Source organism: Crocuta crocuta, unplaced genomic scaffold (assembly GCF_008692635.1).
Source record: "Crocuta crocuta isolate KB4526 unplaced genomic scaffold, BGI_CrCroc_1.0 scaffold383, whole genome shotgun sequence".
Classification (NCBI taxonomy): Eukaryota; Metazoa; Chordata; class Mammalia; order Carnivora; family Hyaenidae; genus Crocuta; species Crocuta crocuta.
The window spans coordinates 3,651,854-3,666,709 of record NW_027531897.1 but is presented as its reverse complement, the minus strand read 5'-3'; the positions used below and the strand labels follow the sequence as shown (position 1 = coordinate 3,666,709).

General features: G+C 34.3%; 1 protein-coding gene across 10 annotated transcripts in view; it reads right to left on the bottom strand.

Moving 5' to 3' along the window:
- Positions 1-8,640: 8,640 nt before the first annotated feature.
- CENPK (centromere protein K) overlaps positions 8,641-14,856 on the bottom strand; it is a 45,449-nt gene continuing 39,233 nt past the window's right edge. For all 10 annotated transcript variants that reach the window (XM_077773536.1, XM_077773540.1, XM_077773535.1 and 7 more), the window contains 2 exons: positions 10,094-10,147; positions 8,641-9,467 (listed from right to left, as the gene is read on the bottom strand). In XM_077773536.1, the coding sequence (XP_077629662.1) occupies positions 9,309-9,467; positions 10,094-10,147 (213 nt within the window). In that variant the 3' untranslated portion in view covers positions 8,641-9,308. The remainder of the gene's footprint in view (positions 9,468-10,093; positions 10,148-14,856) is intronic.

Genomic DNA, 14,856 nt, shown 5'->3' with positions numbered 1-14,856 from the left:
CATGTTTAAAATAAAGAGTATACTAATGTGAGAACTCATTCTTGTCATTTGAAACATTTTTTTTTACCTTTTTAAACTGATTTTAAAGTTGCAGAAGTAGTACAGAGATTTCCCATATACCTCTTACCTGGCTTCCCTCATGTTAACATCTTATATAACTGCATTAAAATTACTGAATCCAGTGAACTACTGCTGGTACAATACTATTAACCAAACTGTAGAATTTACTCAAATTTCGCCAGTCTATCATTGTGTTTTTTCTCACCCAGGAGCCTGTGTAATACCTGTAAATCATATATTTGATAAAGGGCTTGTTTCCAGAATACACAAAACTCAGGAAGATGAAAGGCAATCCAATTTCAAAATGGGCCAAAAACCTCTATATAATTTATAGACTTTTTTTGCATTCCTTTATGCTTAGCCTTTCTGAATTATTTTGTTTCAGGTATGTCTCCTGTATACTGCAGTTGAATTCTGCTTTGTGAGTAAAGGAGATTCTCACTGTTATGACTACTATGTTTGGTCTCTTATCTGTATTAGGCAAGGTAGTCCTCCCTAGGACATGATCATTCCTGCACACCCTTGCTGACCACAAAGCTACCCATCTTTCCACACTGAGCACTGTCTGGAACTGGTCACATTGGTAACTAAGTATGTCAAGGTAACCACAATGTGACGATGATTTAAGTGCTTGCTCCCCACTGAGGTCTGACTTGTTTGCTGCTTGCTACAGGCAGTGCTCAGCATTCTCATCCCCGCTTTCTCAGCTCTGGCAAAACCCACCGCATGTGTAGCCTCCACCCAGCTCCATCACATTGCTCCATGGGACTTGGAGACAAAGGAATCCAGTACAATGCTGATACTCTTGTTGTTTGCAGTGCTGTAATAAATGGTTTTGCTCGAATACATTTAATCACATGTATTTTCAGCACTTATGGAGGTGCAAGAAATTTACTCCTTGCCTCTTATGTAAGACTGCGGTTCTTCCTAGACACTCCGTGATATTTTTAAATTATGTGAATTTTGTTATATTTGTTTCTTTCTCTATAAAATAGGTAATCTTTGCTCTCTTATTATTATTTTTTTTTTTCTGGGGGAGCCTGTATGGCTCAGTCAATTAAGCGTCTGATTCTTGGTTTTAGCTCAGGTCACGATGTCATGGTTCACCTGTTCAACTCCTTGTGGGATTCTGTCTCTCTCTCTGCCCCTCCCCTGGTCGAGCTCTCTCTCTCTCTCTTTCTCAAAATAAATAAACATTAAACATTTTTTTTGCTGGTATTTAGGATAGTTTGCAATTTTTTTCTAGTGATTTGCTTTTTAATTACAATGTTTATCTTGTTTAACCTTCTACTACCTGGTTTATCATTTTTTGTTTGGTTTCCCTTAAAATCTACCTAATGTCTATATGAAAATGAGCATTTTATATTTTATTCTTTCTCCTTCCTATCGCCCATCCTTATTTAAATTTATTAAATGTTTTTGTTTTTGTTTTTGTTTTGAGAGAGAGAGAGAGAGACAACACAAGTGGGGGGGGGGGGGCAGAGGGAGAGGAAGACAGGATCCCAAGCAGGTTCCAGGCTGAGTTCTTAACCAACTGAGCCTCCAGGCACAAGTGAAACTTTATTTTTAAAGCTGTTATAGGTTTACATAGAAACTGAGAAGTAGAGTTCCCATATACTCCTTTTCAGACACCCACACTTTACTCTTTCATTAATGTCTTGTTATTTGTGTTACTCATTACAACTGCTCAACTAGTATTGACTAATTCTCAAACTAACATTGATTAAAATATGTAGTTTACATTAGGACTCATTCTTTGTATTGTATAGTCCTATAGGTTTTAACAATGCATGTATCAACCACTGCAGTATCCTGGAGAATTGCTTCACTACCCTAAAAATCCCCTCTTCTCCATCTATTCATCTTACTTCTCTCTACCATTCCCTCACACCCCGCCCAGACACAATACCTGGCAACCACTGATCTTTTAAGTATCTCCACAGTTTTGCCTTTTCCAGATTGTCATAAGCTGTATAACCTTTTCAGATTAGCTTCTTTCACTTAGCAATACGCATTTAAGTTTCCTCCATATCTTTTTGTGGCTTGATAACTCAATTCTTTCCATGTCTGAATAATATTCCATCTTATGGATGTACCAGTTTATAATTCACTTATTCAAGAACATCTGGATTGTTTCTAATTTGGGGCAATTATGAAAAAGAATTACTATAACACTTGTGTGCAAGATTTGTGTGGACAAAAAATTTTAACTCATTTGGGTAAATACAGAATAATTGGTTGGTTGTACAGTAAGTGTATGCTAAGTATTGTAAGAAATGCCCAACTGTTTTCCAAAGTGACTCTATAAATTTGCATTCCCACCAGGAAAGAATTGGAATTTCTGTTGTCCCACATCCTCACCAGCATTTGATAGTCAGTGCTTTCAATTTTGGCCATTCTAATAAATTTGTAGTGGTATCTCATTGTTTAATTTACATTTCTCTGATGACACATGACAACATGGAGATCTGTTCATCCTACTTGCTATCTCCCTATCTTCTATGGTTCAGACCTTTTGCCCTCTTTTTAATTGGTTATCTGTTGTCTATTTTTGAGTTTTAAGAGTTCTTTTTATATTTTGGTTAGTTCTGTTATCTTTAACAGATATTTATATTGCAAATATTTTCCCCTAGTCTGTGACTTATTTTTTCATTCTAACAGTGTCTTCAACAGAGAAATTTTAAATTAAAAAAAAGTCCAATTTACCAATTTTTCCTTTTATGGATAATTTTGGTGCTGTATATAAAAAGTCATCATCAAACCAAGGTCAGACTAGATTGTCTCTTATGTTATGTTCTAGAAGTTTTACAGCTGTACATTTTACATTTAACCCTATGATCAATTTAATTTTTGTTAAAGGTATAATGTCAGTGTCTACTTTTTTTAGGGGGGGCGGGGGCATGTACATGTTCTAGCACCATTTGTTGGAAAAAAAACTAAGCTTTACCAGATTATCTTTCTCCTTTGCTAAAGATCAGCTGATCATATCTGTATGGGTCTTATTTCTGAGCTCTCCATTCTGTTACACTGACTTATCTATTCTCTCACCAATATTATAATGTCTTGGTTACTATAGCTTTATATTAAGTCTTATAGTTGGTTAATAGTCATACAATTTTTTGTTCTTCAATATTTTAGCAGCAATGCTGGATTATTTGCCTTTCTGTATAAACTTTAGAATCAATTTCTATTCCTAGCTTGCTGAGAGTTTTTATCATGAATGGGTGTTGGAAAACAGCTTTTCGGTAATCTACTGGTATGATCATATAGTTTTCTGCTTTAGTCTGATGATGTGAATTAACTAGTTTTTGGATGTTGAATCAATCTTGTATATGAGGAATAGATGTGACTTGGCAGTTGTGGATTATTGTTCTACAGTGTCGAATTTATTTTTCTGAGGATTTTTGCACCTATGTTCATGAGACATTATCTGTCTATAGCTCTCCTTTCTTGTAATGCTTTGTCTGGTTTTTGTATTAGGGTAATGTTGGCCTCATAGAATGAGTTAGGAACTATTCCCACTGCTTCTCTTTTCTGGGATGGATTGTATAGAATTGACATTATTCCCTTCCTGGATGTTTTGTGGAATTCACCACTGAAGCCATCCATTTCCTATCTTATGCTTTCTGTTTTGGAAACTTATTACTGATTCCATTTCCTTAACAGATGTAGCCTTATGCAGGGTAGCTATTTCTCCTTGTGTGTTTTGGTAGATTATGCCTTTCATACTGGTCCATTTCATCTAAGTTATAAAATTTGTGGGTATAGAGTAGTTAATAATAATCCTTTATTATCCTTTTAATGTTCCTGGGATCGGTAACGATGGCCCCTCATTTCACTTCTGATATTAATTTCACTTTTCTTTCTTGGTTAGCCTGGTTAAAGGTTGATCAGTTTTGCTGATATTTTCAAATAGCCAGCTTTTGGTTTCATTGATTTTCTGCATTGATTTTGTTTTCATTTTCCTTGCCTTCTACTCTGGTTTTTATCATTTTTCTTCTGCTTACTTTGGTTTTAATTTGCTCTTCCTTTTCTAGTTTCCTAAGGTGAAATCTTAGATTATTGGTTTTATATCTTTCATCTTTTCTAATATATTCAATGCTATAAATTTCTCTCTAAACTGTTTTGTTGCATCTCACAAATTTTGATATTATCATTTAATACAAAATATTTAAGCATTTCTTTAGAGATATCTTCCATTTATGTGTTTAGATGTTGTTTAATCTCCAAATATTTTGAGATTTTCCAGGTATCTTTCTGTTATTGATTTATAGTTTAATTCCATTATAGTCTGAAAGCATAATTTGTAGCCTATTAAAATTTATTCATGACCCAGAATGTGGTCTTGGTAAATGTTCCATGTAAACATATAAAGAATGTGTGTTCTACAATTGTTGGATTAGTATCCTATAGATACAATTAGATTCAGTTGATTGATGGTGCTGTTCAGTTACACTATATCCTTACTGGTTTTCAGGCTGCTGAATCTGTCAGTTATTGATAGAGGAATGTTGAAGTCTCCAACGATAATTGTGAATTCATCTATTTCTTGGAGTTCTATCAGTTTTTGGCTCATACACTGTGATGATGTTGTTTGGTGCATACATATTAAAGACTATGTCTTCTGAGAGAATTGACAGTTTTATCAACATGTGATATTCTTTGTAATCCCTGGTCAGTTTCCTTGCTTTGAAGTTTTCTTTGTGTTAATATAGCTAAGTCCAGGTTTCTTTTGATTAATGTTAGCATGGTGTATCTTCCTCCATACTTTTACTTGTAATCTATCAAAGTCCTTGTATTTCAGATAGGTTTCTTGTAGAAAACATATAGTTTGCATCTTGTTTTTTCAACCACTTTGACAGTCTTGCCTGAATTTGTGAATTTAGTTCATTCACATTTAAAATGATTACTGATATACTGGATTAATATTTGCATATTTTTTACTATATTCTATTCATTGCTTTTGTTCTCTTTGTCTTCCATTTTCCGGCCTTCTCTTGTTTTAACTGAGCATTTTACACAATTCTATTTTCTGTCTTGTCTTAGTACATCAATTATACTTAAAATATTTTTAGCAATGTCACTAGAATTTGCAATAATCACTTGTAATTAACGCAACTTTACTTTCAAATAAAGGATGTTCTATAGAATTGAAAAATATAATTCTTGGTAAAAGCAACAAAGAAGCAAACTAATAAAACCACTAACTTAAAAAGATATATGAAACCCCATGCTCACTACAGCACTATTTATAATTGTCCAGATATGAAAGCAACCTAAGTGTCCATCGATGTATGAATGGATAAAGGAAATATGATATAGGGGTTCCTGAGTTGCTCAGTTGGTTGAGCATCTGACTTCAGGTCAGGTCATGATTTCATGGTTTGTGAGTTTGAGCCCCACGTTGGGCTCTGTGCTGACAGCTTAGATCCTGAAGCCTACTTTGGATTCTGTGTTCCCTTCTCTCTCTGCCCCTCCTCTGCTCATGAAAACTAAATGTGAACAAAAAAAGGGGTGCCTGGGTGGCTCAAGTCGGTTACGCCTCCGACTTCGGCTCAGGTCATGATCTCATGGTCCATGAGTTCGAGCCCCGCATCAGGCTCTGTGCTGCCAGCTCAGATTCTGTGTCTCCCTCTCTCTCTGCCCCACCCTGCTCATGCTCTGTCTCTCTCAAAAATAAATAAACATTTGGGGGAGAGGGGCAGGGGGGTGATGGGCATGAGGAGGGCACTTGTTGGGATAAGCACTGGGTGTTAGATGGAAACCAACTTGACAATAAACTATTTCAGAAAAAAAAATGTTAAAACAATTTTTAAATTAACAAAAAAACAAGAAAAGGTGGTATATGGAATATTATTCCTGCAAAAAAATGAATGGAATTTGACATTTGTGACAATGAGGATGGACAATGAGGACAATACTTTAAGTGAAATAAGTCAGAGAGAAAAAGAAATGCAAATACCATTTGATCTCACCTATATGTGTAACCTAAAAATATTAACAACAGGGGTGCCTGGGTGGATCAGTCAGTCAAGTGTCTGACTTCAGCTTGGTCATGATCTTGTGGTTTATCAGTTTGAGTCCTGTGTAGAGCTCTCTGCTGTCAGTACAGAGCCTGCTTTGGATCCTCTGTCCTCCTCTCTCTCTACCCCTCCCCCACTCATGCACATGTACTCTCTCTCTCTCAAAAATAAATGAACATAAAAAATACAGAAACAACCACAAAACAAACTCATAGATAAAGAGAACAGATTGGTAGTTGCTAGTGGCAGGGAATATGAAGTGGGCAAAATAAGTGAAGAGTGTCAAAAGGTACAAACAGTTTTAAAATACAGAAGTCATAGGGATATGATACATGTACAGCATATCATACAATATGATACACTGTACAGCATGGTAACTATAGTTAATAATATTGTATTGCATATTAAAAGTTCTCATCACAAGTAAAAAAAAAAATTGTTAACTATGGTAACATGTGCTAACTAGACTTATTGTGGTGATCATTTGACAATATACACAATCATCAAATCCTTCTGTTGTACTCCTGAAACTAATAAAATGTTGTATGTCAACTATAACTCAATTAAAAAAAATCATACTGAGGACCCAGTCAGAAGAGCATGTGACTTTTGATATAGGGGTAATGAGTTCAAACCCCATATGGAGTGTAAAGATTACTTAAATAAGTAAACTTTTAAATATCATATTGAAATAGTCAATATACTGAAAAACAAATCTGTGTTATAATAATATATATACTTGTTTATTAATACATAAATAAGATCAAGTATTGATCCTGGTTTCAAAGTATTGATGCGAATAAATGTCATTTAGAGATAACTGACCTAAATATAATAAGTTCCGGAGAAAGAGGCATGCCTGGGTGGCTCAGCTGGTTAAGGCTCTGACACTAGATTTCAGTTCAGGTCTTGATCTCAGGCTTCTGAGTTCAAGCCTCGCATTGGGCTCCACACTAAGTGTGGAGGCTATTTAAAAAAAAGAAAAAGAAAAAAAAAGTTATGGTGAGAAAAAGAAGTTAACTAAGAGTTAGCTAAATAAACAAAAAGTAAATTAAGGAAAATAGGGACTTAGAAATGTTAACACAGGCTTACAACAACATAAAACTTATCTTACGTACCAAAAGGGTCATATTCAACTAGGTTGAATTTTCAACTGAAGAGAGATTTAATTTCTCTAAAATCAATCCATGCATACACATCAGCCAATAACAAAGTTAAATATATTTTCTGGCAGACTCAAATACTTTTTTTGTTTTTAATTTTTTGTTTCCTTTCTTTTTCTTAGTTTTTGAGAGAGCATACATGTGCATGTGCACACAGAGCACAGAGGAGGAGAGAGAATTTTAAGCAGGCTACGTACCCAAATATATGGCCCTAGATCTCATGACCTGAGCTGAAATCAAGAGTCAGGATCTTTAACTGAATGAGCCACCCAGCCACCCCATAAAATTAATTTGTTTTTAAATTAGGCTAACATTACCATCTGGTGTGGGAAAGCTAGAATGCGGTATTACTTTCTGATATTTTGCGTTATCATATTTAAGAGTCAGTAAAATTAAAGCAAATCCTAAACGTTATAGATTCCAGGGATTATCTTAAAGCAGTGAAAAGCGAAAATACATAAAGGTCTTCAGAACTTAAAACACTTTCTCCAACATACTCAAAACCATAGACAGCTTACAAGAGCTGTAAGCTTAGATGGAGTACAAATCAAGACAATTCTACTATACCTTATTTTGTTTATAACTGAGATCAAAAGTGAGCAAATAATATTTGTAAAAAGCCTGGGTTAATTAAGTAAAGTAAAAAGTAATCATCATAGTCTTCCTTAAAGTCTTACACAAGATAACTGCACTAAAAAAATCCTAACCAATATCTTTATGAAAGAAACGTGAATGAAGATTTGCCCAAAAAATCATGATTTTACTAATTTATTTCTTTCTGTAATCTGTAATAACAAAGAAGTTCATGGACAAGAGTACTACCTACTTTGTAGAATTATTGTCAGGATTATACTGACTGAACCATTTCTACCTTCTCCAGTAACTTCAAGAACTATAAAGATGCTCATTCCTTTGACTCCCAACTAGAGTATTCTAGCAAGGTACTTTATATGTCATGTTCCCATAAAAGAACTTACATTCTCTAAAATGTAAAAGTAAATAAATAAAACTAATAAAGTATTAAATAAAAGTAAATAAAAATACTATTAAAAATGTTAGTATTTTCTCTAAAAGGGACAAGATATACTTGGGGGAACATCTGCTTACTTTAAAAAAGTTGAAGTATTGAAGGTAAGCAAGAAATGTGAATGATAAACAGTAGACAGCATTTTCAAATAAAAGTACACGCTACATCCTCTTAGAAAACTAATGATACTAAGAGTTTTTGGATTTCTCCAGTTTAGATTGTATGTAATCTTGAATGAGTCCTATAAAATCCTCATCTTTCTAACTATGAAAAAGTCTATTTAATTTATTAACATATCATGCCACATCACCAAAAAAGGTACAGATTTTAGATAAGATAATTTTATTTACAGAAAGGTCATGGAGAATTAACAAAATTTTATGAACACAATTTTTGTTAGCAATAATAAACAGAAACAGAATGGTTTAATACATATCTCTTGTTACATAATACATATTAAGATATAGTTTTCATGCTACATTTATCCATTAGTTTTTTTCTGTTCCAATTTTTAACAAATCTGGAAATAAGGCAGTATACATGGAACAGATTTACTACATACTTTTAAATTATGATTCCTTCTATATCAGATATTGTCAATTTAAAAACCATCTACATATTAAATGGTCTTTCCATTATAACTGCTAAATTTAAAGATATAAGTACCAAATGGAACTCAAAATGCATAAAATTGTTATAAATTCAAGAGGAAAACATTACATTAACAATATCATGAATTAACAAAGAATTTCCAAAGAATTCTGCAGAAGTAAGGAACATCAAGTTTTATTAGGATTAAGTCTAGAATATTTTTCCTTGCATTCTTTTCCATCCAGTTGAAAACACCAAAGTACTGACTGAATATGAAAGGACCATTTATAAACAGATGGCATGTGTCATTTTATAGATGAAAGGAAGAGGGACTATGTGCTTTGATTTGCAAATAATGTTCTTTGTCCAAGTAATCCTCAGTGTTTCCATTATCCTTGAATGACAAGATTCATTAAGTACTGTGTGAAAAAAGAGACCATCTTTTTACTGATGGAAGGCTTCTAATCTTATTTGGGTTGGATCTTCTGGATGTCTCAAGGCAATTCCATTTCGCAGAAGCAGCTCAATATATGGTGGCCAAAAAGAATCACTAATTTTGACATATGGATCATGTGGAACATCAAATAATCTATTTAAAAGAATCTAGGAAAAAATACCATTCAAAATATACCTTACTTATTTAGTAAAAAAATGATACAGCTATAATACAACATTAAAAATTCATTACCAAAGAATGTTGATCCCTTTTCTCTTGAATAACTGCTTGTTTTAATTTCTATGTATTAACTTAAGTAAGTGACTTTCTTTCTTTAAAAAAAAAAACTAGATATTAGTTAATGGAAACATGTTTAAAACTGTGTACAAATTTCTGCAACTATGTGGAAAGAATCCTTAAACTCCCATAGGTAGTAGTTTAGATAGAATACAGAGGTGCCAGCTAAAGATTCCATCAATGTAAAAACAGGGTTTCACTGTGAAAATACATACTAAATAACATCATAAAATTTTTTTTAAAGTAATAGTCTTTGGATTATGATTAAGGACTAGTCTCTAACTATGTTCTTTAAAAAAAAAAACTATTCTTTCTAGTAATGTATAGAAAACAAACTAATCTTATACTAAAGATAAATTACTAAAAATAGATTTGATAAAGTTTGGTATATGTAAGAATTAAAGCAGTATTTTCTGTTTCAAGCCTGTGTACAATTGTTTAGAAATCACTAATGAAACGAAATATTGAAGACAAAACAACTACACAAAACACTTACCTCTAACATTTCATGCAGTGTTATCAGCTGTGCAGTTGATTCTTGAGTGTTTGTCTTAGACAGAAATGTGAATAACAAAGAATTAACATTTCAATTCTGCCAATGGCAGAATATTAGAGTATATCTATTATAAAATTTTAAAAAAATTAGTATTTCTTAAATGCAATGGTACAAGGTATACCAACACCAAATATTTATAATTAGGTGATTTTAAAAGAATTCTGAAAGTAAACAATCTGCTTGTTCTACACAGTCAGATTCATAAAAAAGAGTTCAAACAACCTCTAAGAAAGTGAAATCTTCTGCAATTCAGACTATCTATAAATAAATAACAGATAAATTTTATTATATATTTTACATATACTCATGTAAAAGAAAGTTTAATGTATGAACCTTCCAATCAAAATATCTCAAATAAATGGCATTCCAAATCCTATTTATACAGCTTCAGAACAGGAAACTTACTTCCCAGAGAGCCTTGTTCAACTTTCTATAATTCCTGACAGTTCTTAATGTTTACTCTTAATGTTTTAACTCAACTCATTGCTTCTTTTTCCCTTCGAATGACAGAGAATAAATCCCATTTCAATGCAATCCAAGATTCCTCAAATATTTGAAGATGGGTATTCTGGGCCCCAAGTCTTGGCCATATTAATTGCCATTAGTTCCTTCAATTAACGTTCATAATCCATAGACTTGTAGCTCCTTGATGTCATAGTTGTTCTCTAAATGCACCCTAATTTATCTTTTTTCCTTTTCAAACCAGTCTCTATCTGACACAAGTTTGAGATGAAAAGGAAGACTCACTTCTGTACTTGTAGATTCTGGAACTTTATTCATTAACTTTATTCATTAACTTCTGGATATCAATTTTGCCCTGCTGACCCCTCTCTAAGCATACTATTATCTAAAATGTCTGAGCCTCTTTCATACATCTAGCTGAGATATGTCTCCTTCAGTCTTTAATGTTTCAAACCCAAGAAAGATATTTTATGTACCTCACTAAAGATCCATTTTATTTGGTCCAGGTCTAGCCAGCTGAAAAATATAGTCATAATTCTATCATTCAATATATTTACTACATAGCTCCCTGAGTATCTTATCATTTGCAGTTTTCATGACCATGCCTTCCACCTATTTATCTAAACAACTATTAAAAATATTCACTAGGGCAGGGGCACCTGGGTGGCTTAGTCGGTTAAGCGTCCGACTTTCGCTTAGATCATAATCTCGCGGTTCGTGGGTTCGAGCCCCGCATCGGGCTCTGTGCTGACTGCCAGCTCAGAGCCTGGAGCCTGTTTCAGTCTGTGACTCCCTCTCTCTCTGACTCTCCCCTGCTCACGCTGTCTTTCTCCCTCCTAGAAATAAATAAAAAACATTAAAAAAATAATATTCACTAGGGCAGCTCTTCTTGCCCACTGACCTTGCTCCCATGCTTTAATAGAAACACCAATTTGCATTGAAAAAAATTATACATATTTAGTAGGAAAAGATCGAAAGGGGTTCTGCTAGAAATCTCCTTCCAAGATAGTATTTATCCTAATCAGCAGCTTTTGAGTTCAGACATTTAATTAAATGCAAAGTCATCTACCACAGTGACAGCTCATACATTCCTGATACCAGTCAAAGATTACCTTGGAGTCCTTATAAAGTTTTATGTAACTACAAATACATTAAAGAAATAGTAAAAATGAAAGGGATTTCTGAATAAAAATAGTAAAGCTGGATCGCAAAATCTCCTGACCTCTAATACCTTACTAAATGAAAGAGTGGTTTCTAAAAGCAGCATTCACTAGTGACAAAAGCAACAGATATAGAAATAAGGAACTGATACAGAAATAAGCACAACTAAAGCACAGATTAATATATAAGTGTTTGAGACAATCAAAGAAAAAGCAGAGGAAAAATATAATAAAAGCAAACCAGAAAAAAATGTTACAACATAAGGATATGAAAAATAATACAAGCCATAATAAAATAAAATTTCCATTAAATAAAATATGCCCTAAATATGCCTCTAAAAATAAGTGCATCTTCAAACCAAGACTGCTATTGAATGATCAACACTGTAAGGTATCTGTTAAATTACTGAAGTTGAAATATAAAGAACTCTTCAGATATATACTCAGAAGCAGAAAAGATATCTACAGGCTGGCCTAGTATTCTCCACAACACATCCTACTTCAGAACAATGGAGCAATCCCTGACAGGTCTTGAGATTTTTTTTTTTTTTAATGTGCCAAAAATACCCTTTGTATCTTAAGGCAAACAAAGTGTTTTCATCAGTCAAGAATCCAAAAACTAAAATGCCCAGGAATTCAGCTTGAACAAATTACTTCTCAAAGAAACCCATCAAATCAATTAGTGAAACTTAAAAACTCAAAAATAAATGGTCAAACATAAGCATTGAATCCAATATGAATATTAAACACATATATAAATAATGTTATGAGACAGAACAAAAATGTTATAAACTTGCCAAAGGTAAAAGAACAACACATCGTAATGAGGGTACAGGAAGAAGAATGTTAATTTCCTCATCTTTCATAGCAGGGAGTCAATGAATACTGCCTAAAATTGAAAGATGAAAATTTTTAAAGTTTTTTAATCTTTTATAATGCTGTTCATAATTTGTTTTTTCTCTATTAGGGACTTCTCTAAAATTAAAATCACTTGAGCCAAAAACTCTGAGTTAACATTTTTCTTCTATCAATTTAAGCAAACTTACATTAAATACTTGGTTTTTTAAAGTTTATTTAAATTTATCTTGAGAGAGAGAGAGAACACACATAAATGTGCATGTGCGCAAGCCAGGGAGGGACACAGAGCGAGGGAGAGAGAGAATCCTAAGCAGGCTTCACATTTGTCAGTGCAGAGCCCAATGCAGGGCTTGAACTCATGAACCATGAGATCATGACCTGAGCCAAAATCAAGAACTAGATGCTTAATTGACTGAGCCTCCCAAGTACACCATCTAATACTTATTTTATATTGATCTATACAAAACTATATTGATCTGAACATCTGTCAATTCATTTATGCTTCTATATATATGTATGTGTTTACAAAGATGTCCCAAATGATTTTCACCTCATGTTAATGACACGATGGAGGGATTCAGGGTTTTTTTTCCCTTTTATTTTGTACACATCTTTGAACAACAAAGCCCAGTGTTATGGACTGAACTGTGCCTTCCAAAATTTACATGTTCAAGTGTAACTTGAACTGGTGACTATATTTGGGGATGGAGACCTTAAAGAGGTAACTAAAGTTAGATGTGGCCATAAGGGTGGGACCCTAATCCACTGGAATGATGTCTTTATAATAAGAGGAAGACACATCAGAGAGCTCTATCTACACTTGAAAAGAGAAGAGGCCACATGAGGACACGGCAAGAGATGGCTGTCCAGAGCCAGGGACAAAGACCTCAGCAGAAACCAACTCAGAAGGCATTCTGATCTTGGATTTCTAGCCTCCAGAACAGTGAGAAAATAAACTTCTTTTGTTTAAGCCATCTAATCTGTTGTATTTTTCTACAGCAGCTTTAGCCAACTCATATATCCAGTAATACTGCTTGACAGAGAAAGAGAAAGAAAAAAAAAGTACTCGATCATTTTGTAACATGTATCAACAGTCCATATACTTCATTTTTCTTTTTTTTTTTTAAATGTTTTATTTATTTCTAGGAGAGAGAGAGAGAGACAGCGTGAGGAGGGGAGGGCCAGAGAGAGAGGCAGTCACAGACTGAAACAGGCTCCAGGCTCTGAGCTGGCAGTCAGCACAGAGCCCGACGCGGGGCTCGAACGCACGAACCGCGAGATCATGACCTAAGCGAAAGTCGGACGCCCAACCGACTAAGCCACCCAGGAGCCCCGATATACTTCATTTTTCAAAAGTCAGTTTATCAAATATGACTTAACAAACCCATGATGGCTTCTGTGATCAATGACTCCTTTCAGAATCCCTTAAACTTCTGGTTCTATTAGTAGAGAAGCTTGATAGATTAAAGAAAATGGTGAAAACAAAATAAGACTGGGATCAGAAAATGTCAGTGAGGTATTCTAAGATTATGATCACTAAGAGATAGGGAATCATGTAGAGGGCTAGTATCCAAAATCTATAAGGAACTCACCAAACTCCACACCCGAAAAACAAATAATCCAGTAAAGAAATCGGCAGAAGACATGAAAAGACGTTTCTCCAAAGAGGACATCCAGATGGCCAACAGACACATGAAATGATGCTCAGCGTGCTTCATCATCAGGGAAATACAAATCAAAACCACACTGAGATACCACTCACGCCAGTCAGAGTGGCTAAAATGAACAAATTAGGAGATTCTAGATGCTGGCGAGGATGTGGAGAAACGGGCACCCTCCTACACTGTTGGTGGGAATGTAAACTGGTGCAGCCCCTCTGGAAAACAGTGTGGAGGTTCCTCAAAAAATTAACAATAGAACTTCCCTATGACCCAGCAATAACACTGCTAGGAATTTACCCAAGGGATATAGGAGTGCTGATGCATACGGGCACATGTACCCCAATGTTCACAGCAGCACTCTCCACAATAGCCAAAACATGGAAAGAGCCTAAGTGTCCATCAATGGCCAAATGGATCAAGAAGATGTGGTTTATCTATACAATGGAAAACTACATGGCAATGAGAAAGAATGAAATCTGGCCATGTGTAGCAACGTGAATGGAACTTGAGGGTGTTATGTTGAGCGAAATAAGTCAGGCAGAGAAGGACAAATATCATATGT